General features: G+C 38.8%; 3 protein-coding genes across 6 annotated transcripts; 1 reads left to right on the plus strand and 2 right to left on the minus strand.

The window, feature by feature from the left end:
- Nucleotides 1–2607: 2607 nt before the first annotated feature.
- On the minus strand, nt 2608–11307 carry LOC122660507 (protein APEM9). 4 transcript variants are annotated; one of them, XM_043855841.1, is made up of 8 exons: nt 11248–11307; nt 11102–11174; nt 10046–10123; nt 6043–6201; nt 4870–4947; nt 4422–4689; nt 3572–3948; nt 2608–2834 (listed from the first exon to the last, which is right to left on the minus strand). In XM_043855841.1, the coding sequence occupies exons 3-8, from the start codon at nt 10090–10092 to the stop codon at nt 2705–2707; spliced, it is 1059 nt and encodes a 352-aa protein (XP_043711776.1). In that variant the 5' UTR covers nt 10093–10123; nt 11102–11174; nt 11248–11307; the 3' UTR covers nt 2608–2704. The 4 variants fall into 4 exon arrangements, with proteins under 4 accessions (XP_043711776.1, XP_043711775.1, XP_043711777.1 ...); XM_043855840.1 differs by having other exon boundaries at nt 11098–11174; nt 11248–11279; XM_043855842.1 differs by lacking the exons at nt 10046–10123; nt 11248–11307 and having other exon boundaries at nt 11098–11174.
- A 2299-nt stretch (nt 11308–13606) lies between these two features.
- LOC122659706 (PI-PLC X-box domain-containing protein DDB_G0293730-like) lies at nt 13607–14617 on the minus strand. Its single transcript, XM_043854811.1, has one exon. It carries the CDS (start codon nt 14586–14588, stop codon nt 13632–13634), a length of 957 nt encoding a protein of 318 aa, XP_043710746.1. The 5' UTR covers nt 14589–14617; the 3' UTR covers nt 13607–13631.
- Nucleotides 14618–18977: 4360 nt separating this feature from the next.
- Nucleotides 18978–23390, plus strand: LOC122657457 (translocase of chloroplast 120, chloroplastic-like). The gene is made up of 2 exons (XM_043852163.1): nt 18978–19136; nt 19525–23390. Exon 2 carries the CDS (start codon nt 19565–19567, stop codon nt 23216–23218), a length of 3654 nt encoding a protein of 1217 aa, XP_043708098.1. The 5' UTR covers nt 18978–19136; nt 19525–19564; the 3' UTR covers nt 23219–23390.
- Nucleotides 23391–24515: the final 1125 nt, after the last annotated feature.

The following is a 24515-nucleotide window of genomic DNA, read 5'->3' on the forward strand; positions in this document are numbered from 1 at the left end:
AGAAATTTCTATCTAGAAAAACCCAGTAAAATCATGTGAAACTAAGTATGAATCACATGACTCCTCTGAAACTATAGGTTTAAAATTAACCAAGTTGGAAAACTTGATCTCCAGTCAAATGATGCAGAGAGAGAAAGATAGGTATAGAGGTTATAAATCAAACATATGTGACCCTCAATAATCATCTCCAAAACTCACTAAGCAGACAAGGAGAGCAAGAGAATTATGATGGGTTGGTACTGCAGATCATGGGTAGTTTTCCTTGCATTTACACTACTACTGTTTTCTCTAGAAGCTACCCAAGTCCAAGCGAGAGTTCTTCCATTACAACCACAATCTTCAATCATGCATTCCCAAGCTAAGGACTTGCAGGGAAGCATGAAGAAACAGCCCATGAAACAGGTGGAAGAAAGCTTCCGCAAGATACCTCCGAGCACATCAAATCCAATCCAGAACAAGTAACCTCCCTGCCACAATACCCAATCGTCCCTTCCCTTACGTGTTTAGTTTTTCTCTTCAATAAAACAAGGCTAGGATTGAAATGTGTTATCATCTCGACATTGAACTGTTCTTGTTTCCATTCATGCAAGGTCAAAGCCTAGTTCTAATGGCTGGAGGAGAAGAAAATCAAATAGTAGTTGAAGGTTTTTCTTCCACCACAAAACCATCCCCAACTTTCTGTGCCGCCGAGTGTGGAAGTGGCATCTTTTTGGCAGTCTTATAGTTTATACTTTTTGTAGGCTTTACTGTACAACAAACAAGGCATTCCTTCTTTTATATACTTGTATTTCTTATATAGCAATACAGAGAAAAAAATGGGGAAAATCAAGAAGCTAAATATAAATTCCAAAATCTGCTTTGCCACACACCACAGTTTTAGCATTGGCGATAGGTTATTTGATAATTCACATGATAAACAATTCAATGAAGTGATTCTATGTGACTAACGATTCTCAGGATTGATTCTATACCCAAAAGACATACCAAGTGCTTGAAAGTTTTGCAAAAAAAAACAGGGAGGGAATGAAAAGGAGCTGATAGAAACAGTTTTGGTTAAAAAAATTCACTCAAAAGATCCACAAAATTGTTCCCAGTAGTTTACTGACTCAGGGTCGCTCCTGAGATATAGAATCCTCAAGGATCATACCAATGACCTATTTATAAAGGCAGCCAATTTCTTGGCTTCTCCTTTCCTATTGTTATTCTGCTTGATGAGTCCAGAATCTTGGCTGCGGCCTCTCTATCTCATATTTAGAGAATGGAAACTTGCAGCACAACTAAAAATTAAATAAAATTCAAAAAATAAAAATAATAGTTGAATCATTCGTTTATAATGAAATATTTCATAAAACACAATTCAATGTTTATATAAGATAGATGGTTTAGCCATAATGTTCAAAACTGGACCAGACTGCCAGTCAAACTTGGTTTCACCAGTTTTCTGGTTGTCTGAGTCCCAGCTAAATCCCTCATTTCCCCACCCCCCCTTTCTCCAAACCAAAAAAAGCAGCGAGTGCATCAAATCAAGATTATACATAAATTGTTCATCAAGCAAAACTGATAGAGCTAATAAGAAATCTTTGATATTTAAGAATATGCAAATAAATGTATAAATAAGAAAATCATAAGGTTAGGGAACATGTCTCAACTCAACTATTAGTGACCTCCATGAATGTAGATTGTAGACAGGTCGATCTCATTATAAAACATCACTGGGATCTACTAAACCATCCTTTCAATTTGCTTTTACCTGGGTTAAACAATCCCCACCTCTAATTCAGTTTCCATGACTGCAGTACTTCTTGATCATATCCTCACAATTAACAATACAATATCCAGGGACTTGTTAGAGGAAATATTAATTTTATCTTCAAGCCGACGTAGAAATTGTGAATCATTTGCTACAACTCGAAATGCATATGTTCAGGCCAGAGTACAGGAAGTTGCGAGATGTGCCCTCGGAGGCTCTTTCCCAACTCCCATTCGTTCTCATCCATTCCCTATTTTTTTCCCCCTCAGTTTCTCTATGCCAGGACTCTGGTTACATAGAACATACTTCAATCTAAAGCATGTTCAGACATTTGCAGGAATCGTAAACCCAAATTACCATGTCGTAAACAGGGAAGTTTTCTAAGGTTGACTTGATCATATTATCCAATCCCTACCTGAAAGATAATTTATTACCATTTCAAAGCCACCTCTCTGCCGATGCCTGAAAAATTGCTAAGGATTATTCAGGTTATGCAAATATTCCAGATTAGCTTCAGGACTATCAGTCTATAACCACGCATCCTATCTGCCCCATTATAATACATTACTGATAGTAATTTTTTTTTTAAAAAGGCTCAATGTCTTAAATAATTCCAAGGTGATAACCAGCAAAAGATTATGATTAGATCATAAATTCACAAGTAATATTCTTTCAATAAAGCAAAGTTATTGAGGGAAATCCACTAAATGATGGGCATTCATGTTTCTACATCCTCAATACAATATTTGGTAACTATAAATATTGAATACACATGGTGTATCTAATTGAGCTTTGGGTTCCTTCTTCCCAAGGTCAGCAACAAATTTATTTTTTTTTTAATTTATTTTATTTTGAGGGGGCAGTGGAGGACAGATATGGAATTTCTGATTCTTTCACCTTTTTTCCAGGTTTTGGACAGTTTTAAAACTAAGAAACATCATATGACATGGCTCATCACCTGCTTCCACGTGCTGCAACAGGGAGAGGTTGGACGGCTGCCAGAGGATTCACCTGGACAGAAAATGCCAGTTGCCACATATCTACCAGCGCTTTTTTCACAGATGAAACTTTCCTGCTAGCAATCCTGAAAGAAAACAGATAAACAAATCTGATGTGGTCATACCTCTATTAAACATTATCAATCATGCCTATCTTTCAAACCATTAGCATTTTTTGTTCACAAGCTAACATGAAGGCAAGAGTAGATCAGGATCAAACTGAGATGACTTGAAGTGATTCTTCAGTACTGTCAAATTTGATTTATTCCCCCCCACCCCACCGGGCACCCAAAAAAAAAGGCACTGTCAAGTCAAGTTCCAGACCCCGCAGTGGCGGGAGCCTCATGCACTGGGTATGCCCTTTAAGTCAAGTTCCAGACCCAAGCAAAACTAGTTTCTTTGTGGCTCCTTGTCTAGGACATGAATGAAAATGAATACATTTATCAGGAGGGGTTCTAATCAAATGTAAGAGTAAGTCAACAGCAACTTTTGAGTCATAAATGAAGTGAGTTCATCCGCTTGTTTTGGAGGGGACTGGGGAGAACTCAATAAGAACATGAAATCACCTACCGTATTTTGGGGTATGACTATAATTTATTTTTCTACGATACACAATCATATTACAATGAACCTTTAAGAAAAGATGCAGAAATCCCCCAACAGAACTTATATAAAGTCTTTCCATATCACAGTGAAGTGAACAAGAAGTAAACATAAAGTAAAATGCTGAATCTAGGATCCCATTTACTAAATTTCATACATGACCTTTTGGTGCTCCATATTTGAAATATACAAGTAGAATGGCAACAGGAGAATATCTTACCGCCTCAAAGTAACCCGTTTCTGCCGAAGAACATAATAAATAACAACAATTAATGAGCTCCAAAGCACAATCTTTCCATGAGTTAAGACCAACCGAGCATTCCCAAACTTCAGGTTGACAGTACGGGACCACCAGAAGCATTGGTGCATCCGTTCTGAAAGTTTTAGAATGGCCTGGCCCTGTTTTCTTCCAATCATCCCATCAGATGAATATCCAGCTTTTGAAGATCTCAAAGATTCATCAACTTCAGATATACTTCTCTCTTTGACAAAAGCAGCATGAGCCTTATTTACTTCTGATAACGAAAGTGAGTCCACAGCTCGTGATGATTTGGTGGCTGATGGAGAATACAAGGAGCATAATCTTCTCAAAAGTTCCTGCAAAGTATGGCACCAACTAAAGAACATGAATCGAATTTTAGAAATAAATAGCAGAACAATAAGTATACTATCCTCCATCTGCTGACTTTGTAAGGTCTCTCACTCTACTATTCTAAATCTGCAAACTTTCTAATGCCCATCAATATGGTCCACACCAGCTGATTAAACACAATCCACTTGCCAACTGGAAGCATGAAAAGGAAATTAATCTACAGATGCCTTGAACTTGTAATTCTAAAAATAATAAACAATTTATAAAAAAAAAAAAAAAACAATGCCTTCAACAAGAGGCCAAAATACAGGGTAGTTGTGTGCATAGTTGTCACGGCGTCACCTAGGTGCCTTGTTGGTGTCTCCTTGGTTTTTTTGCCTAGCCTCATTAACAACTATGGTTGTGTGGTGTCAATACCTCTGCAGGATTTCATCAACATAATATAGCAATAGCCAGTCTGAAACAGATCATGTCTTACTTGTCGTTTTTCCTCAGGCAATTCAGCTTTCTCCAACCAGGATATAGCAACATCTTTTTCATTTAAAACCATCCCAAGAAGTGTTATGGTGTAGACCTCCACAACTTCCAGGTACTTGTCCACTCCCAGTACAGAATGTCCATCATATCTTTCATAATGATCCCCAAATTGTCCAGCCTGGCCATCCACGTATCGCCAATTACTCAAGAACTCTGAAAGGAATTCCTGAAGACCAGAACAAGAACTTTCTGATATCTGGAAGCAGGCCCTGACAAGTAAAAAAGTGCAAGAGAATACCCACTTTCATGAACACTTCAAAGCCACATAATTCCCTCCAAATATGTAAAATAATAATTCATCGATAAGTTTCAAAAATCCATGTCACATCAAAGGAGTAACCTAAATGGTAAAATAATAAATAATTCATCCAGGGGAGATGAATAGATACCCGGTAAGTACAACTTGAACGGGTATAGCAGTCACAGAACCGAACAGAAATTTAAGTTCATTCAGCATTTCAGGTGTCCTGCATGATTGAAAAAGAAGGATGATAGCAATAAATTAGATTCAACTAGACAATTTTATTCCATAGGAGCCATGCAATAAGAGACATAGCATGTATGCCTAGGGCACCTAGGCAACCTTTCATCGCCTTAAGTCGTCTTGTTGACAACAATGGTTGATCCATTGGATTAATAATCAGTTTTATATAATCCAAATAATAAATAGATTCGAATTCGGATAATTGTCAACTTAGGTTGCCTTGTTGACAACCATGGTTGATCCATTGGATTAATAATCAGTTTTATATAATCCAATTAATAAACAGATTCGAATTCGGATCATTGTCAACTCACAGGTCCTCGGGCCAAGTATAGTTGTTTTATCATCAAAAGCATCCCAACCCTAAGAACTGAAACTTCAAACCACAATCATGTGTAATTCAATTTAAACAAGCTCCATCAAGATCTAAATTACCTACTTAAAACCTGCCAGATCAAACCCAACATTCATGTTGGTTTTGAATGGAGATGAAAATATCTTTAGTCACAAGTGGGAGTATCAAAGCTACAATAATAAAGTGGTTTGGAACATTTACAACTCATTATCAACAACAGATTGAACTCAAAATAAATTGGATTTGATTTCTCAATGACTCAACATGAGTTCAACTAACTACTTGAAAAACCAAATGCAAGCACAGTTAGAATCAGGTCTCTCCCCCACCCTTTTTCTCTTCCATAGTGAATATTATGACGATGGATGAGAAGAGAAAAATTCAAAGGAGAAAGAATGAGCTGAGTGTAGAAAACATATATTGTACCTCCTCAATTCCTTTAGGCCTTGTTGGTTAGTAAGTGAAGGGAAATAAAATATTAACAGGCAAAATGAAGTGAAGTGAAGTGTATGGGGAAAAAAAAAGACTTTCTGAATGAGGTGTGGTTGGAAGAAAACTGAAAAAAAAACCCGTAAAAAAAATACTATTACACTTTCACCAACTTCACACCTAACCAAAAAACCTTAAGGACTGAACCCTCCCTCCCCTCTCTCCTAGTGAAAATTATGATAAAGCATGAAGAAAAATTCATAGGAGAAAATGTAGAAAAAAGAATTAAGTTACCTCCCCAATTCCTTCAAGGACTGAACCAGTATCATACCAGAAGACTCCATCATATCCTCCAGTTGAATTTCATCTATTGGTGCATCTGAATTACAAATATGCCTCAAGATAGAAGAAGCAAGAGACACCGCCTCCTCAAACATACAACACACGAGAAAACTGCAGAAAGAAAATAAAAATAAAAATAAAAAATATTAACAGTAATAGAAAATGGTAAAAAAGTAATAAATTATACCAAACAAAGTCAACCATAGATCAATATGACCACATTCAGGGGCTCCTGAAGTAGCTATCCACTTGGAAAACATATTTCCTAAAGAAAGACATACTGTCATGGGATTGACGAGGACAGAAAAATAAGAAACTGAATGGACAAATAGAACATCAACAAAGTTTATTGGTACTAATGAGTAATATCGATTTAAACTGTTGAAAAATAAAAAATAACATAGAGATAAAATATTCTGCATACTTAGAATATAAAGAAGACTAGAGCCAAAAAAAATATGCCCATTGAAATGAAAAATACAAATCTTTTGGCTATACATCAAAGGGGAAGAAGAAAATTGGGGTAAACAAGATAAACACAGACGTGCCGTGCCTTAAGCTGAAATTGTCAGGGACACTAATGCATTTCATCCATACCTAAAGGAAGAAGTTAACTGAGTGGCTAAGAAAAATAAATGAAGGGTTAACCTACCTTTTGGCATGAAGCAATCATATTAAAATTGATGTTACTTTAATGAAGATTTCAGAGGTGAAGGGATTAATTCATCTCCGACCAAACTCACAAGGAACTTAAATTTTAGTATTGTGTATAATAGCTAGTGATAGCACAAATTTAATGTGAATAAAAATTTATCATAAGGGGAAAAAACGGGACTTCAAATGAGGGGAATAAGTATATTGACAAATATAGAAAATTGATGCATAAAGCCAGCAATTCGGCAGTTTTCTCTGTTACAGATATTGTGCGTGTGTGTGCGCGCAGTCAAAATGAGAGAGAGAGTAATTGAATAAATATGAGAAACATGTAAAATCCATAATTTTGCAATATAATTAAACTAGAAAACTCTGCTGACCACAATTAAATTTTTAAAATTTTGGGCTGAAGTTAGAAAAATTCAATTAATGGGTGCAACAAATTAAGGGGAATCGACATTATGTTTGTAACTATTAAAGGTATAGTTTTTGTCCAGAGAGAGACAGACACATGGGAGTGCAGGCATAAGCCACACTCCTGGGCAGAGTTCTTTTTCACAGCTAGGTGTGAAAAAAGATGGAAAAGGAAGAAAGCTGTCGCTTATATTACTAAAAAAGCAAAAAATATCAATTTCTTCCGAGTATCAACATTTTGCTTCTTTTTTTTAAGTAACCATTTCCTTATGAATGATAAGATATAAACCAAATGAAACAACATCGAAATCTAAAATTCTTCCAAAAGAATTCCCAATTTGAGATAATGACTTGCACAGAAAATGAAAACAAAAAGTATTTTACGCTGTGATTCTTCCACCAATATAGGTAGGACAGAAATATCAGATGAACAAAATAAATACAGAAAAATAGATTAAAACATAGATACAAACAGCGTTTAAGAGCTAATTATTAAAATTTCCAATAGAGATTAAACGGAAGGAAATTTGCATTACTATTACTTTTCTGAGCGCTCGATTTCTTCCCAAATGGAAGAGTTCAGGAGAGATGCTTCCATTGTTCTTCACCGGGAACAGAAGAGTCGGTTCTCTACGTGTCACAACGTGTTTGTCACAAAAGCAAGGTGTCGCCAATGCCTGCTTTGATGCAGTGAGAACATCCGCCTTATACTTCAACTTCGAGCCTTGCATCCATTTAAGACAATAAACTCAGATTGTTGGTCCATTCTTGGATATTAAACCTAAGACGAAAACCCATCTCAAAACATGAAAACGATGCCAAGAGCACCAACGACAACAGCAATAATAAAAATAAGAGTCAAAATGGGTTATCATTCGCACTTGCATCATCTACTGTTGTAGAAAATAATTTCCCTTCAAGTCCTCACTCAACCAATATCTTACTAATTGTTTCTCAACTATATGCACCTAAGTGTGGAGGAGTCAAGAGTCAAGACCATTGGTCAAAACTGTTGGAATTTATATTAATTAACATATATATGATTCCAACTATTAGAGGGTTAAGGGTTTTGTCTTTTCCTAATAGACACCTAAATGACCAATAGGTGGATCAATTGGAAGACTTGTTTGAAAGGTCAGCAAACAAGTCTTGTGAGAAAAGATATGGTTTGTAGGCATATCTTCTGGAGACATCCCTTGAGGGAGTAGAAGTCTTGCCCATTTCTCTAAAAATTGGAGACAATCTCATTTTTTATTTGGCTCTCTCTCTTCTTTGTTTAAATCCAATTGAATCCAACTCTCCGTGCCCTTAGTAGCCTAGGAAGCGAAGTGCATCCCTACTACATAGTTTCATGTTTGGGGTGTTGTTTTATCTTGGAGGCTGATTCGCAAGGACCCCGTTTGCACCATAAGGTGCATCTACAGTCTTAAGGAGAGTGACTTTTGTCACGACTCAGCCCCACCGGTTCCTTAAGTTTCTTCATGACACATTACATGGTGCTTGAGATTGCCGTCATCAACTCCGGTTTTGTCTACAATTAAGATAAGTACTCTATTCCCCTATTTACATATGTTAATATGTATGTTTGGATGAATTATTTCCAACAAAAACTCGCCAAACTTTCGCAAATTTTGATATGTCCGAGATGAAAGATGAGGCAAAACCCAGAATCGGCAATGTTTCACCAAAATTTCGCTCATTTTGGTCACAAAAATGCACTGTTTCATCGAAATTTCAATATTTCAGTTGAAAATTTCGGTCACAACATGCGTGGGACTCTTTAGCTTAGCTTATTTCCTTTTTGTGTAATTGCTATCAAACAATATATAATTATAAGAGCCTTTAGTGCTCCATACAATTTAATGAAGCTTGAATTCTCGTTTTTCCCAATGACTGCGTAAAGCAGTGTAGGAGAGAGTCTTAAGTGAGGTGACAGACCTAGGTGCAAGTGAGAGGCTCAAACCATCCATCCCCTTCTTCTCTATTTTCTGTTTTTCTATTAGTTTCTATTTTGATATTCTGTGATTGACCCATCCCTGAGAGACACTCAAAGCTTTGTTGAGACTACTGATTGCTGATGTTAGACATTAGGAGACTGATCTGTTGCTGCTACTTCGAGTTCTGGTGGAAGACTGAAGAACAACACCTGTGGCTCCACTGGCTGTTGCTATATTGCAGGGAACTTCAATCTTCAAGAACTTCAGATCCAAGCATCTGTTTCAGCCCAGTTCTTAGCTCTGTAATACCCTTCCCTAGACTCTCCTTTGACCTTAATTTCACGTTGATTAAGGCTGGATATGTCCAAGGACAGTAGTTTCCATTTTGGACCCCTACCTTCTAATTCTTCTGATGCAATTTTGAAGAGTTGTTCAGCCTTAGGAGACCTACACTCGAGGGGGTTGTCAGTCCCATCAGGGTTCTCTAGTTACTAAATCTGTAATCACTTTGTTTCCTGAATATTATGTCTGTTTTCTGTGTCAGCCAATAGACCAGACTTGCCCTAGTTGTTTTCCCTGTGGCTGGACATCAATCAAGATACTGTTAAGCATTGTCAAGAGTTTTAAGTGTTTTTTACCTTGCTGCTCACCTACTGTTAGGTCATTATTTATTGCTGAAACCATCGATTAAAGGCCACTATTATCAGTTCCTATGATCTTACTGTAGGTTAGGACTTCATTAACCTGGACCTACATTAGTTTTCCATAAACAACCTTCTATACAAGAATCAATTTGTCATTGAAAGTGGAAAGTATAACGATAAGCATTTCAAAAGATCTTAACTAAAAAAAGGGATGCACCTTCCAAGTCAAAAGTTCCAAAATAGTAGGCAACTCTCCATCCATGAAAAACTAACCTCACGTACATTTCTAGTTCAATTTTGATTTGCCTTTCTTCACTAACAACCCCAGAAACCATGACTACCACTTTCTCCATCAAAGTATGCTTCTCCTCTATCCTTGACCCACTGACAATCCATAAGATCTTTCACACAACAATCCACTGAATATCCCATTTCTTGCACACCCAGTATCTAAATTGGAATCTTTTAAAGAGGAAAAGGTAGCTATAATATAAAACTAGAGCAATTTAAGAACACACACATGAGCTAATCCTAGCATCCTCCAAAGTCTTGGGAGGTCTTCCAGCTCAAGAATACACTCTTTTATAGTTGAAGGAAGATGGGAGGGGGAGGGTAAAGAATCTCGAGGGGAGCTCAGAATTCTATTAGTTTTCCCATACGCAATCACAGATTGGGAGATCATCAAGCGAGTTCCCCAATTGGCGGATCTCCTACAAGATAAAAGATGCTACCATGGCCAGCAGCTAGGTTGATATGATAAAATAATTTATACCCACAGCAGAAACAGAGTATAGTTCTTGCACATGCACAAGGCAATTGAAGATGTGGCAGCACACTGCTATACCCAGGACAACCCCATCAATAGACTGGGAAAACCTTAGAACTTCTTTAAAGATTGAGCACCCGAAGAACAAAAAATCACCCTTATTTTAAGATCAAAGTTGTGGTTAAGGAAGAGGAAACATGCAGAATGCGTTGAATCTCTGGGTTCTGCGAGTAAACACGGCAGCAAATTCTTTGCAAGTGGTGTTGTGCAGCTCTTTATCATGGCTGCTTCATGTCCCCCTCCCCCCCCCCCCCCTTTCCTATCCCCTCTCTTGCTCTAAAGCAACCAAATAGTAGTCGTTATGACATATAAGGAGGAAGCAATAGATCGTTAAAAAATCCCCATCGTATCCATACAACCCCCACCCTCCCCCCAAGCAGGAAGGAAATCCCCATCGCACCCCACAAAACCCCTCAAATTTTTTAACAGAAATAGGAGACGAACCATATACGCAGGAAGCAATAGCTCAGACGCAGGAGGCATCGAGATAACAGGAACCAAGTGTGAGAGAGAGAAAGGGAGAGAGACGTACCTACAGAAGAGATGTCGGATGCCTTAGAAACAAATGGAGTTCAGAAATTTCACAACCGTAAGGACGAAGCACAAAACCTGCAAATTAGGAAAACGTCAGAAATTTGGCGTCACCGAGAAAGAGAGAGGGAAGGAAGGAACTAGACGTTACCTCCAGGAGAATCGACAACCGACGGCCGACGGGTGCGCCTTCGCGATGGTGAATAGGTGGTTCAGACAATCTCAAAGATAGCAGAGAGAGGATTCAGGAAGTTGGGAGAGGGAGAGACAGGAGTCGAATTGGGAGAAGAGCGTCGGGATCCACCGATACCGATTTGTGTTTTTTTTTGGGGGGGGGGGGGGGGGGGGGGGGCGGAATTTCACGGACATCCCTATAATTATATCAAATATCACGAACACCCCAAACATTGTCAAAATATCACAGACATCTCTTGTATTACGACTTTAATTCAACTTAGTCCACTCCGTTAGGTTTGTCCAATTAAGACGCTGTTAACTCTTTCTCTATCATTATCTTCAAGACTAAGATTAGAGTAGTCTTTTAGAGATCTAGTTTCAAAAATAATAAGACAGACAAAAAAAAACAAAAGAAGAACTGAACAAAAGAGCTATCTAGAAATGGATTGGCGCACCCACCTTCTTCTATAGTTGGAAATGCACTCCTCTATGTGAAAGGGATTGGATTTTATAGCTTTAACCACAAGCGATACTGAGACTAAGAGTTATTGGACGAGTTCTTCAGCCGTTTATGGAAGAAGAGGGGAAGAACATGGAATGAGAGGTCGAGAGTTTTTTATTTAAATAACTAAGTGGGTATATTGGATATTTCAACTTTGGGTGTTAACTATTCTTGACGTCAGGGGGAAGGTTGATATTTTGATAATATTTAGGGTATCTGTGGTATTTATTATACTTATAGGGGGTGTCTGTGAAATTTTCCTTTTTGGGGGGGGGAACACAAAAGTTCACTCCCTAGTCGTAGTCGTGTAGCATGCACTACCACAGGGACCAGTGAGAACATGCGCAGTGAAATCAAACTGAATGGGATTGATGTGAATATGAATTTTGGTTTACACGTTTACCCAAAAAAATTAACATGGAAGGTGTTGAACAAAGTTAATTTGATTGGCACATGCAAACAAGATATTCGATGAATTACCTACAAGAAATTCATAGTTGGAAAACCAGATTTATAACAAAATTTTAGAATATCTAATCAAGAATCGTGTAGATTAGGTAGGTCAGGTTAAAAATGACAAGACTCAAATAATTGAGTCAAATAAATATTTTAACCCGAGTCATGACAGACTTGGCGAGTTTAATTGTTTTTAAAAAATCATATGACCGGTTCACTTAGAAACTGAGTTGAGTAAAATAATAGTAAATATGTATTCTAAAACTGTAAGAAACCCTCAACTCTTTGTCTCCCTTCTATTGTTCTATGGTACAAACTCAAAATGTATCAATATGTAATTCTTTGATTTTTTATGGTTTTCCTATATTATTCCTTTTTTTTATTTTTACCAATTTATACATACATATTGCATTAAAAAATACGTGACTCACTTCAACCGGATTTGAGAATTTGACAAGACCAAATCACCAGGTTTTTTTGAAAGATGAGTCAAATAAGAAAACCTGATTTTCCAACCGTGACAAGAGTGCATAGTAGCATTTTGAGCTTCAATTATTTTTTCTTAAGTTAGGGGAAAAGGATTGAGTATGCTTCCTGCACGTAGACATAGGTTGGGGCGAAATGACCGCACCACCTCATGAAAGGCGAAAATCCTGCACTTGTTGATGCTTTTATGTTCTCCCATTGGCTCTGCGTTAGTGCAGGGATCACGCTTCCAGACTGAAAACTCTTTCTCATAAGTTTAATACTGTGCAACTTGCAATGACAGTAAAACTGAACCAAAGAAACCTGGTTGACCTAGGCCCAGCACAACCTGGCTTTGTGTCCGTGAAGTACTTTAGAATTCAGCACCACCTGCTGTTATTGGTTGAGATGGAGGGGTCCTAAGCCTACACCTTGAAACAATATTACCAGAGTCTAGCCAGGTCATATTACATGGTTGCAAGTTGCAACCACCCGTGGGCCATGGTAATCCAATAGGCCCAAAATTTCCAATTTGTCCTGGACCATTTGATTTCAAATACTCTTGGAGAAAGCCCATTCAATAAGGTAAGAAGAGCCCAGGCCCACTCTCCACACAGAGTACCTTATTATTATTGTGTTTGTCCGGATCTTTGTCTCCTCCAGTTCCCTGCCTGACCCAGATCCCCCAGTAAGGGGAAGGGGGGCAATGACCTCCCTACCTTTGTTCGGGTGGGTCCACCCCCTTATTACAAGCAGTGGAGGAATTAGGCCGGGCAGGGTACTGGAAGAGATAATTTTCCGTGTTGTTTTCCTAGCTTTGAACTAAATGTAGTAGAAGGTAGCATTGCTTAAGATTTTCTCAATCAAATTAACACTCAACATATACCCTTCCATTAGAATACAAAAACTTCATCAGCTCATGATCTTAAACGTTCTCAGGCCTTGCCTTCTATCCTAGCCTGTGTAAGGCCAACACAAGCATCCACGAAATCGTCATCGATAAAATCCGTCGAGAAGATCTGCAATCGATCTGCACAACCATGAGAGTAGCATTGCGCAATGAATAGCCTCCCATAATCATGAATCCTACCGGTCACCGGCTTAACACATACGACCGGATTGTCGGCCTGAGGTGTAACTGTGTTTTCCACTCTGTAAAAGAATCTCCTCTTCGACACTACCGGTTGCTCACTTAAATGCTTGAGATTGCTATCAAACTTGGTCGATGGCAAGTCGGTGTTGATCCAACTATCCTTCAAGTACCCGGCACTCCACAATGGGCCTCCGGCCTTGGGCTGAGGAGACTTTCTGGGCTTCCATACACATATAACACGTCTAGGCAGCAAATCGGCCACGGTCTTCTCAAAAACTCGGTTATCTTGGTGGATCAAGAACTCACCGAGTTGATCCACTAGGTACTTGTCAAACTCGGGCGGGTCTTGATGCCCGAACTCGGTGCGTACCTCGAGGATTATGATCTCCGATTTGGTCTCCCCGAGGAACTTCTTGATGTCATTGATGACGACATCTACGCTGTAAGTCTTGAGGATACCATGGCAGACCCGGCGATCCTGTTGGACTCGGATGTCAAAGACTCGGGTGCCCTTGACGAGCTGATGGTAGATGGAGAGAGATTGGCACTGGGCAAAGGGACGAGAGATGCATGGGATGCCGATTTTATTGGTTGCCGAGTCATGGGTGCCGGGCCAAACGATTTGGTTTATGTGAATTCTCTGAGGGTTGAGGCCTTGCATCCAATTCGTCCTATCGGATGGACGGTAGTCTGAACCAGGGAATTCGTTGCTGGAGTTTTGTTGCAGACCTGTAAGAAGCTTCTTCTCGGCGGAGAGCGCCTTCCGGCGCTGCACCTGTTTGGAGACATGGCCACCCATTGTCCAGAATTATAGAAGAAGAAGAAGAAGAAGAAGATGATGATTTCCAATTTTCTTCGTCTTCTTCTAGTTCTTCTTCTCTCCTTTTTTTCTCCTTCTGCTGCTGATGTGAGATTTGAAAAAGAAAGAATGGGTTTTGGGGGTTTTATTACAAGACATGGTAAAGTAGAAAAATAAGGAAAATTGTTAGGGTTTGAAGTTTTGAAGTTTAAAGACAGCCTCTTTGTTTCAATTCTTTGGGTGTCGAATAGTGATCTTCTTCGTTTTCTATCCTTCTCTTTTCTGGTTGTGTTGGGCCACGTGTTTGGTTGTCCGAAGCATTCTCTGAAGTTGGTTGGTGTTTTTTTTTTTATTTCCTAAAATTTGTTGAATTACTGCACGGGTGTCAATTTGTACCGAAACCCTTTACCAAACTGGTACCATACTGAATTACGCATACCGTACCTGGAGAAGATTTCCGAACAAACAAATATTGGAAGGAAATGAAACCCAACATTTTCCGGTGGGATTGTAGTCTCTTATACAACCATACAGGTAGATACAATCCGAACCAAAGCAATTCAAGCACTACTATTGTTTGATGTAGGTTGTTTCTTTCTAATACTAATATGGGAAAATGGTACTGTACTTGGTATGATATGGTATCGATATGGAGGTTGATACTTGCGGCACACACCGATATCGTACCAAATTATCAAATATCAGTACCATATTTTATTACTGGCTATATACTTATATATAGATAATAATTTATATATCTTTACCAAAAAAAAAAACTAATTTATATACAATAAATAATATATAAGTATATATGCATCAAAAGTATAATATATATATATATAAGAATATAGCATACTAAATATAATTTATTTCATATTATATATTCTAATATATATATATACATATATAATATAAGAAACCGTATAATGAATTCCATATACCATACTGAATACATATCAAATAAACCTGGACAATAAACCAAAACTATACAATATCGGTATAGGTATAGATATGGGAAAATGGTACCATACTCGATACGATATCAGAATGGGGTGTGACTTACTGTATCAAATACGATACCATACCAAATTATTACCCCTTTTTTTTTTTGTCGGGGTAAAGCTGATTTGACACCCTTAGGTGCACATACATATGAGAGGCAACCACATACCCTATTTTTGCCATTTACAAGAGGAGGGGTATTTATGAAAAAAGGGACATGTGGTTGCCTCTAAGATGTGCACGTACAATGATCCATTCTCACAAAAAGAGTTTAGTTTCTCTGCACATACATATGAGAGGTGAAGGCAAGAAAAGAAGAAAAAATTCAAAATATTTTGAATTTGAGGAGAGAGACGGACACAAATCAATCTTTGTTTCATATTTCGAATTTGAGAAATAGACACATAAATCAATCATTGTTTCTTTATTTCATCATGATTTTTGTCTTTTATATTTTTTCTTTTCTTTTCTTGAATTCCAAACATATCTTCAAGGTTCATTTTACTCAAGACCGGCTTTAAATGTTCACTGTTTTTCATTTAAATTAATATTTCAAAACTTTGGCAAATTCAAAAACCTCACATGTCTACCTTTTCAACTTCTCTCATGACTTTCCATATATTCAAAAAAAACAAAAAAAAGGTTAACATATTGAAAAGTTCACTTCAGTTGTATTTTCTAGAAGTTTTTAAACTATTGGCTCTATCTCTTCCTCTTCTTGACAAATAATTATCTCTTTGTCTTCCTCCTTTATAAATAGATGGGACCTATAGGAATTGAGGTTACCAAGTTCCCCTTAAATTATGGGTGAGTGTTGATTTTAAGTAGGGATGTAAACGGAATGGATTCAGCTTGGATAGTGCTATATCCGCATCCGCATCCAATTAGCTTTCGGATGGATTCAGATAGTACTAAACGGATACGAACACGGATATGGATTGGATATTTTATCCGTTTACATGTAATATAGCTTTTCGGATAGCTATAGCCTATCCATATCCGTATCCGTTTAGCTTTCGGATGGATTCAGATAGTGCTAAATAGATACGGACACGGATACGGAAACGGATTGAGGTATTGAGGTTTTCAACTTCTCTCAAGGTTCGCGATTCTTATTTTAAGTCCCTTAACTTAAACTTGTTTTGTGTGTTTTACTTTGGTTTGAGCACAACGTGGTTAGCACTCAAGTAGTCGAGTGCGCGAATATTAAAGATGCCATTGAGTTGTTTTATCTTGGAGAACGATTCGCGATTCACCCGGTTGTATCATTAGGGGTGTCTACGATCTTAAGGAGAGTGTCAAGTGGCATGACTCAACTCGTCAATTTTTTGCTAGCATATTTTGTTACAGGATCCCCAAGAGTTCGTGGAGCAAAGATTGTTAGAAGTCTCAACAGCTTGAAAGATAAGTATGTTCTTTCAAAATTTTGACAAAATTTTTCAACATTAACAGAAGAATTTTGATTAAAAAAATGCAGTGTACGCTTCCCAATTCCATTGAGCAACCTAGATGTAACTCCCCCTCCACTGAAAACCTTTTTCCCTTCCCTAAATGCTTTCTATCCCCCATATCCAGTCCCACCTATTGCTGAGGGGTAGTCCCATGGAGCACTTCATCTCCTTCCCCGCACCTAAACTCGTATTCTCTCTCTTTCTCTCTCCCTCTCTCTACACCCCTCTTATTTTCTCGGAGATCTTCTGAGTCTGGATCAGCTTCCCATATGGGGTGCTACCCCACATGTTGTTTATCATTCTCTCTCCCCCTCTTGTTTATTTCTTCTATTAGAAAGTAGGGTTTTGTTAATCCATTTTAACAGTACATTGTTTTCAATTCATACTTGAACAAATGTACTATATAGTTAACCCATGAAATTTTACTTATTTTATGTTTCAAGTATGATGCAATAATTATTATTTATTAAGTCAATTATATGTTATTAATTAATCCAATTGATGCATGGCTAGTATTTGACTAAGAGGTACCGATTTTTAATCGGTTTTTTGGGTTCCTTATTCGGTTTAAAACCAAACAGGTTTTGTGGTGCAAATCAAAACCAAACAGGGAAGAGATTCTATTAAATCAAAACCAAATCATTTTTCTGCGGTGTAGTTTGGTTTTAATGACAATGTTCTCTCTATCAAGAGAAGAAGAGAAGTTAATGAGGCTTTTCCGTATTTGTCATGACGGGTTTTAAGGTGAGAGTATAATGACCTTGTGAATCCACATTTGTTTGGTAAATTGCTTTGTAACTCAAGAGAGTATTTTTCTCTTATTGTTTTGGTAGCACCTAGTATTGTTTAAAGAAAAGATCTTGTAACTCCATTATTTATTATAGTGGAAGTTTTACCTAGACAAGGTCTCATGGTTTTTTCCTTTAGCCTTAAAAGAATTTTCCACCTTAAAATCTGTGTGGAAAATTCAAAGATCTCTGTGTCATCAAGGTGGTCATGGTATCATTTCAATCTCTCTAACTCAGGGTAAAAAAAAATCACCGCATGAATATGTGTTTGGTTGCAAAGAGTAGATGTAGTCGGAGATTATAGTGAGCTCATAGAGGATTCCTTCAATCACAGTAGGTAATCAAAGACCCATGCCCGGACCCCATTCTAATAGCTAAGTTGCCTCAAATATGGGGTTCCCCTACCCATCCTTTTCTTAAGCTCAATTGTGACGCTTCTTGGATATTAGAAGACTAGCAAGACACTATTGTGGTGCTCATCCGTGGCCATACAGGAGCCCCAATTTCTAATAAGTCTAAGATTGGTGTTTTCGATTATAATTTCTGTTTCATTCCTAAGGAGATTAACACAATAGTTAACATTCGACTTAAGAAAGTCGTGTCTGTATTCTATACTGTGTACGATAATTTGATCAAATTTCACTTTATGGTTACCGAAACCTGTATCCCACCACCCACGTGTTCAACATGTTCTGATCAAATACATATTATCATCCAAAAAAATTGTTTGTCACATACCATATGTATTATTAGCTCCAACCACCTGACATGTTAGGGTACAACTACACTGGCTCGCAAGGTTTAAAGCCTACATTATTTTGAATCATCATCGTACGGTTGGAAAGTGAACAACCCACGATGGATCTGATGGTCTACGTTTAAGATTGGAAATTGGATAGGTATTTTATCAAGCAAACTGTTTAAGTGGAAAAAAAGATCAAATAAAAACCTAACGTCATTTTTCAATATGAAATAGAAGAAGCAAACCCCAACCGTTCGATCTAAATCACGAGCTTTCATTATCTATCGATTAGTCCTGTGTTATTATGTTTTTTTTCTGCCATTGTTGAGATCTACTACTGCTATTATCCGCAGAGCTGATGCATCGATGGCCATTCATAAGGTTGGCGGATTAGCCGAATAGGTAGAGGAGCGAAAAAGAAGTGAGAATATCCGCTTTGGACTGCCAAGAAAATACATCTTTAATCTTCTTTTTCTTTCACCCCCTTCTTGCTCTCTCTCTCTCTCTCCTCCCATATCTGTGGCTGCAACAAGCCGAGCACTCTGTTTCTTCTCTATCTAACCAGGTTCGATCTTCTTTTCTTCGATAATTATGTATTAATTCCGTTATTTTGTTCGCTTTCAATTCCTGTAGAAACATTTTATCACTCGTTGAAAACCCTAGAAATGAAAAGCTAATACCGGAAAGAAATGTATAAAACGGAATTCATGGACCTGTATGGTTTGAGACCTTCAACTTATCTTGTTTTTTTTTGTTGTTTTCCTTTGAACGGACAGAATCAGTGTCAATATTTTTTGTTTTGATTTTTTGGAATTTTCAATTATTATTCGTTTCTGCGAATCGGTGGTACATTTGTTGATAGAGCAGTTCTTGCTGGTCGTATGTTTTATTCTAGGGTTTTGATCTCCATGTAGCTGTAGTTCTTTTCCTTGAGAAGTTCTTTACTTGTTCAGGTGATCATAGGGTTTTTGAAGCTATTGTCAGAGAAAACTGATGGAAAATGGGGTTGCAACCGATGGTAAATCTCATTTTGGAGAAACATTGGCTATCAGAGATGGGATTTCTAATCCCGAAGTAGGAGATAGAGATGTTCATGGGCTTCATGAATCGAAGGATTCTGAAGGGCAACTTTTTGTGGAGGCTTCAGAAGAAATTCATTCGCTGGAGTCGCCTGTAAATCTTGATGCGGATCAAGCTGTTAAATGGGAGGTACATGTAGACAAGACCAGAGATTCTGGTTCTTTGGTAGTCAATGGAATGCCTAACGGAGACCATGAGATGGAAAATTTTGAAGAGGCTATCGGGCTTCCACTCAATGAACGTCATGATCCTGTTGATGAGATTGGAGTCGCCTATGGATATGCCAATGTGGAAGGTAATCCTGAGGAAGTTTTGCCCGTGGAATCAAATGGGTTGGATAATTTTTGTTCGGTTGGTAATGCAGAAGCTGTTGTCAATCTGGGCAATGTGGGAGGTAATGCTGAGGAAGTTTTGCCCGTGGAATCAAATGGGTTGGATAATTTTTGTTCGGTTGGTAATGCAGAAGCTGTTGTCCATCTGGGCAATGATCTGTCTCAGGAGGGGGAACAACAGCTCGCTATTGAGAAGATGATCACGGGTTTGGTTTTGGAGGAGCCTGTTGATGAAATTATCCCTGCAGATGAAACTGGCAATGTGGAGCGTTATGCCGAGGAAGTTTTGCCTGTGGAATCAAAGAGGTTTGATGGTGGTGTTTCAGAAGCTGAGTTGAGGGACGTTTCAGACACTTTGGCTGATAGAGATGCAGAACCTTCTAGGGACGGGACTGAGGCAGAAGGAAGGAGTGATTTAGTTACTGACAAATCTGAAACTGGGGATTTGGATGACATGAGTTTCGAGGAATCACCTGTTCTTTTTGAAAAAGCAGATGCTGTGAAGATCAAACAGGTGGAGTCTGATGTGGTTGGGCCTTCTCATGGAGATGAACCTGATGAATTGATTGTGCATCAAGATGGTGAAAGTGGTGAGTTACAGGAACCTTCTGCAAACTTGGCTGGGGAAGGCCAGGATCACCAGAGTGTACATTTGAAGAACTCTTCAACTGAACAAGATCCTTCTCTCACTGAGACTGGAACTCGAGAAGTTGAAATCCTGAAGTCTGTGGAAGAATCTAATACTGTTAAAGCCGGTGCAGCTGAACCAGAGGCAAAAGGTTTACACGACTCTCAGCCTCAGTTTGTTGACAGAAATATCAAAGAAGGTTCATCTGGCCATACTGTGGTGGAGGAACCTGTTTCTCAGGAAACCAAAAAGGTTGAGAACAGAGGACCAGAAATTCAGTCTGCACGAAATGTTGGTTCATCAACTGAAAGTTCCACAAATCCTCCTCTTCCACCTCGTCCTGCTGGCCTTGGGAGTGCGCCACTGTTGGGAGCTGCTCATCGTGCACTGCAGCAGTCTCGAGCAAATGGATCTATACCTGTGCGTCAATCTCAACTTGTTGAAGACCCTATGAATGGTGAGGCTGAGGAGAATGATGAAACTCGTGAAAAACTCCAGATGATCCGGGTAAAGTTTCTGCGTCTTGCTCATCGGCTTGGTCAGACTCCCCATAATGTTGTTGTTGCTCAGGTACTATACAGGCTAGGGTTAGCAGAACAGCTGCGAGGGAGAAACACAACTCGTGCTGGTGCCTTTAGCTTTGACACTGCAAGTGCAATGGCTGAGCAGCTTGAGGCAGCTGGGCAGGAAGCCCTTGATTTTTCGTGCACAATCATGGTTATTGGAAAGACAGGAGTTGGTAAAAGTGCAACCATCAATTCAATATTTGATGAAGTCAAGTTCGACACTGATGCATTCGACATGGGCACTAAGAAGGTTCAGGATGTGGTTGGAACGGTTCAGGGGATCAAGGTACGGGTGATTGATACGCCTGGCCTCCTATCTTCCTGGTCAGATCAACGTCAAAATGAGAAGATCCTACATTCTGTTAAGCGTTTCATCAAGAAGACACCTCCAGATATTGTTTTGTATCTCGATAGATTGGACATGCAAAGCAGGGATTTTGGTGATATGCCACTTTTGCAAACTATTACAGAGATATTTGGACCATCTATTTGGTTCAATGCAATTGTAGTTCTGACCCATGCAGCTTCTGCACCTCCTGATGGTCCGAATGGTACTGCTTCAAGTTATGAGATGTTTGTAACCCAGCGTTCCCATGTGGTTCAGCAAGCCATTCGTCAAGCAGCAGGGGACATGCGACTCATGAACCCTGTTTCATTAGTGGAGAATCACTCTGCATGCAGAACAAACAGGGCTGGGCAGAGAGTCTTGCCAAATGGTCAAGTCTGGAAGCCTCATTTGTTATTGCTCTCCTTTGCATCAAAGATTCTGGCTGAGGCAAACACACTTCTAAATATGCAAGATAGTCCCCCAGGAAGGCCTTTTGTGACTCGATCTAGGGCACCACCTTTACCATTCCTCTTGTCATCCCTTCTCCAATCAAGGCCCCAGTTGAAACTGCCTGAGGAGCAGTTTGGCGATGATGAGGATGCTCTTGATGAGGACTTGGATGAGGCATCAGATTCAGATGAAGAGACAGATTATGATGAATTGCCACCTTTCAAGCGATTGACCAAGGCTCAACTGGCGAAGTTGAGTAGAGCACAGAAGAAGGCTTATTTTGATGAGCTAGAATATAGAGAGAAGCTTTTTATGAAGAAACAACTGAAAGAGGAGAGAAAGCGGCGTAAATTTTTAAAGAAAATGGCAGCTTCTGCTAAGGATTTGCCAAATGAGTACAATGAGAATGCTGAAGAAGAAAGTGGAGGAGCTGCATCTGTGCCAGTTCCGATGCCTGATTTGGCCTTGCCAACTTCGTTTGATTCAGACAATCCCACTCACAGATACCGGTTTCTGGATTCTTCTAACCAGTGGCTTGTGAGGCCAGTTCTAGAAACTCATGGTTGGGATCATGATGTTGGCTATGAGGGTATAAATGTAGAAAGATTATTTGTGGTTAAAGACAAAATACCCTTGTCCTTTTCTGGTCAGGTTACGAAGGATAAGAAAGAGGCTAACATCCAGATGGAATTAGCTGGTTCTGTCAAGCATGGGGAAGGGAAAGCAACCTCATTAGGTTTTGACATGCAGACTGTTGGAAAAGACATGGCATATACTTTGCGCAGTGAGACAAGATTTAGCAACTTCAAACACAACAAGACAGCAGCTGGTTTCTCAGTTACTCAGCTGGGTGATGCCTTATCAGCGGGAGTGAAGGTTGAAGACAAATTGATTGTTAACAAATGGTTCCGGTTGGTTATGACTGGGGGTGCAATGACCAGTCGTGGTGATGTGGCTTATGGAGGCAGTCTTGAGGCAACCTTAAGAGATAAAGACTATCCTTTGGGTCGTATGTTATCGACTCTTGGACTTTCTATTATGGATTGGCATGGAGATCTTGCAATTGGATGCAATGTACAGTCTCAACTACCAATAGGACGTGCAGCAAACATTATTGCTCGGGCAAATTTGAATAACAGGGGTGCGGGGCAAGTTAGTATTCGTTTGAATAGTTCAGAACACCTTCAGATTGCTTTGATCGGTCTTATACCCCTACTGAGAAAGGTAGTTGGTTATTCTCAACAACTACAGTTTGGTCAATGAGGAGCATTGTGATAAATGGTCGGCAGCTGTGCGATAGTTAGGAAATATCCCTCGAAGGATCTATGGTCGCCAAATGTGAGTGAAACTAAGCTGCTGGTTTTTTCCTTTCTTTGCTTTACTTTATGATGTTGTAGTTTCTACAAATAGAATTCCTCTTTTGATGAGTTGAGGTCCTCATTAAAGTTGATGTCCTTGTCCGGAACTTGTCTTCCTCAAGCAGTTGCAGACTCTGCTTCTAATGCAGTATATTTCACCTTTTTTTTTTTTTTTCTCACTGTGTATCTTCTAAATTTTTTTGCTGATCCGCTCTCCATGATCTCCTACGGTGGAAAATCCATGTACGTACATCGTACACATGTTACCCAATATTTTGAACCTTCTAATGCAGGACTAATTTGAGCTCACCTTGCCCCGAAATGTTCTCTTCTAGTGTAGGACTAATTTGAGGTCACAACCTCACTGCATCACATTTATCCAAACCTACAGTTTAGGGAATCTGCTTGTATGGGCACAAGGAATACTTGTAATTTTTGAGGAGACATCTTACATATTCCTTTTCTTATCTGAACCCCAATTAAGTGGTAAACAAGCAATCAGTTGTTTCTTCCCAACTCCCCCTCCCCCTCCCAATGCCCCGAAAAAAAAAAAAAAAAAAACAATTAGTTGTTTCGAGGGTCTGGTCAATGTTCTTTTAGCCATATCATCTGTTTCTATATCTTGTTCTGCAGCATGGGTTAGATCTCAGCTTTTTTTTAAAAAAAATATATATATTTTTGTAGTATGATTACTGTACATTTATTTGGGAGTTGGGACTGCGAGTTTCTCTTACCAGCTTACATTGTATACATGCACAAACATACTTTTCATAGTTAGACCCATTCTTGCCATTTGCCTCTGTACACATCTGTCTATTGCAAGTAAATTTGTTTGAATCTGGGATGTGATGCAGGAGCACTTACATGGACAGGCCCAGACCCATTTGGGAGCCCAGATGGAGAAGAATCAGGTCCCAATTTAGTTTTGGTCGAGTAGGTTATAATTTATTTATTTATCTGGATTTATCTTTCTTGTAATCTTTTACTTTGGCTAGAGTTCCTTTCCATTTATAATTTTAGAGTTTGATTTAGAGTTTGTTTCAGTTCTAGAGTCTAGTTAGGAGTTTTTTATTTTCCTCTTTAAATACGAGCTTGTAATCAACGTTTAGACAGATTTGGATGAATAAGATTTGAGTTGTTTATGGTACCAGATTTGGATGAATAATATTCAAGTTGTTTATGGTACCAGATTTGGATGAATA

Source organism: Telopea speciosissima, chromosome 4 (assembly GCF_018873765.1).
Source record: "Telopea speciosissima isolate NSW1024214 ecotype Mountain lineage chromosome 4, Tspe_v1, whole genome shotgun sequence".
Classification (NCBI taxonomy): Eukaryota; Viridiplantae; Streptophyta; class Magnoliopsida; order Proteales; family Proteaceae; genus Telopea; species Telopea speciosissima.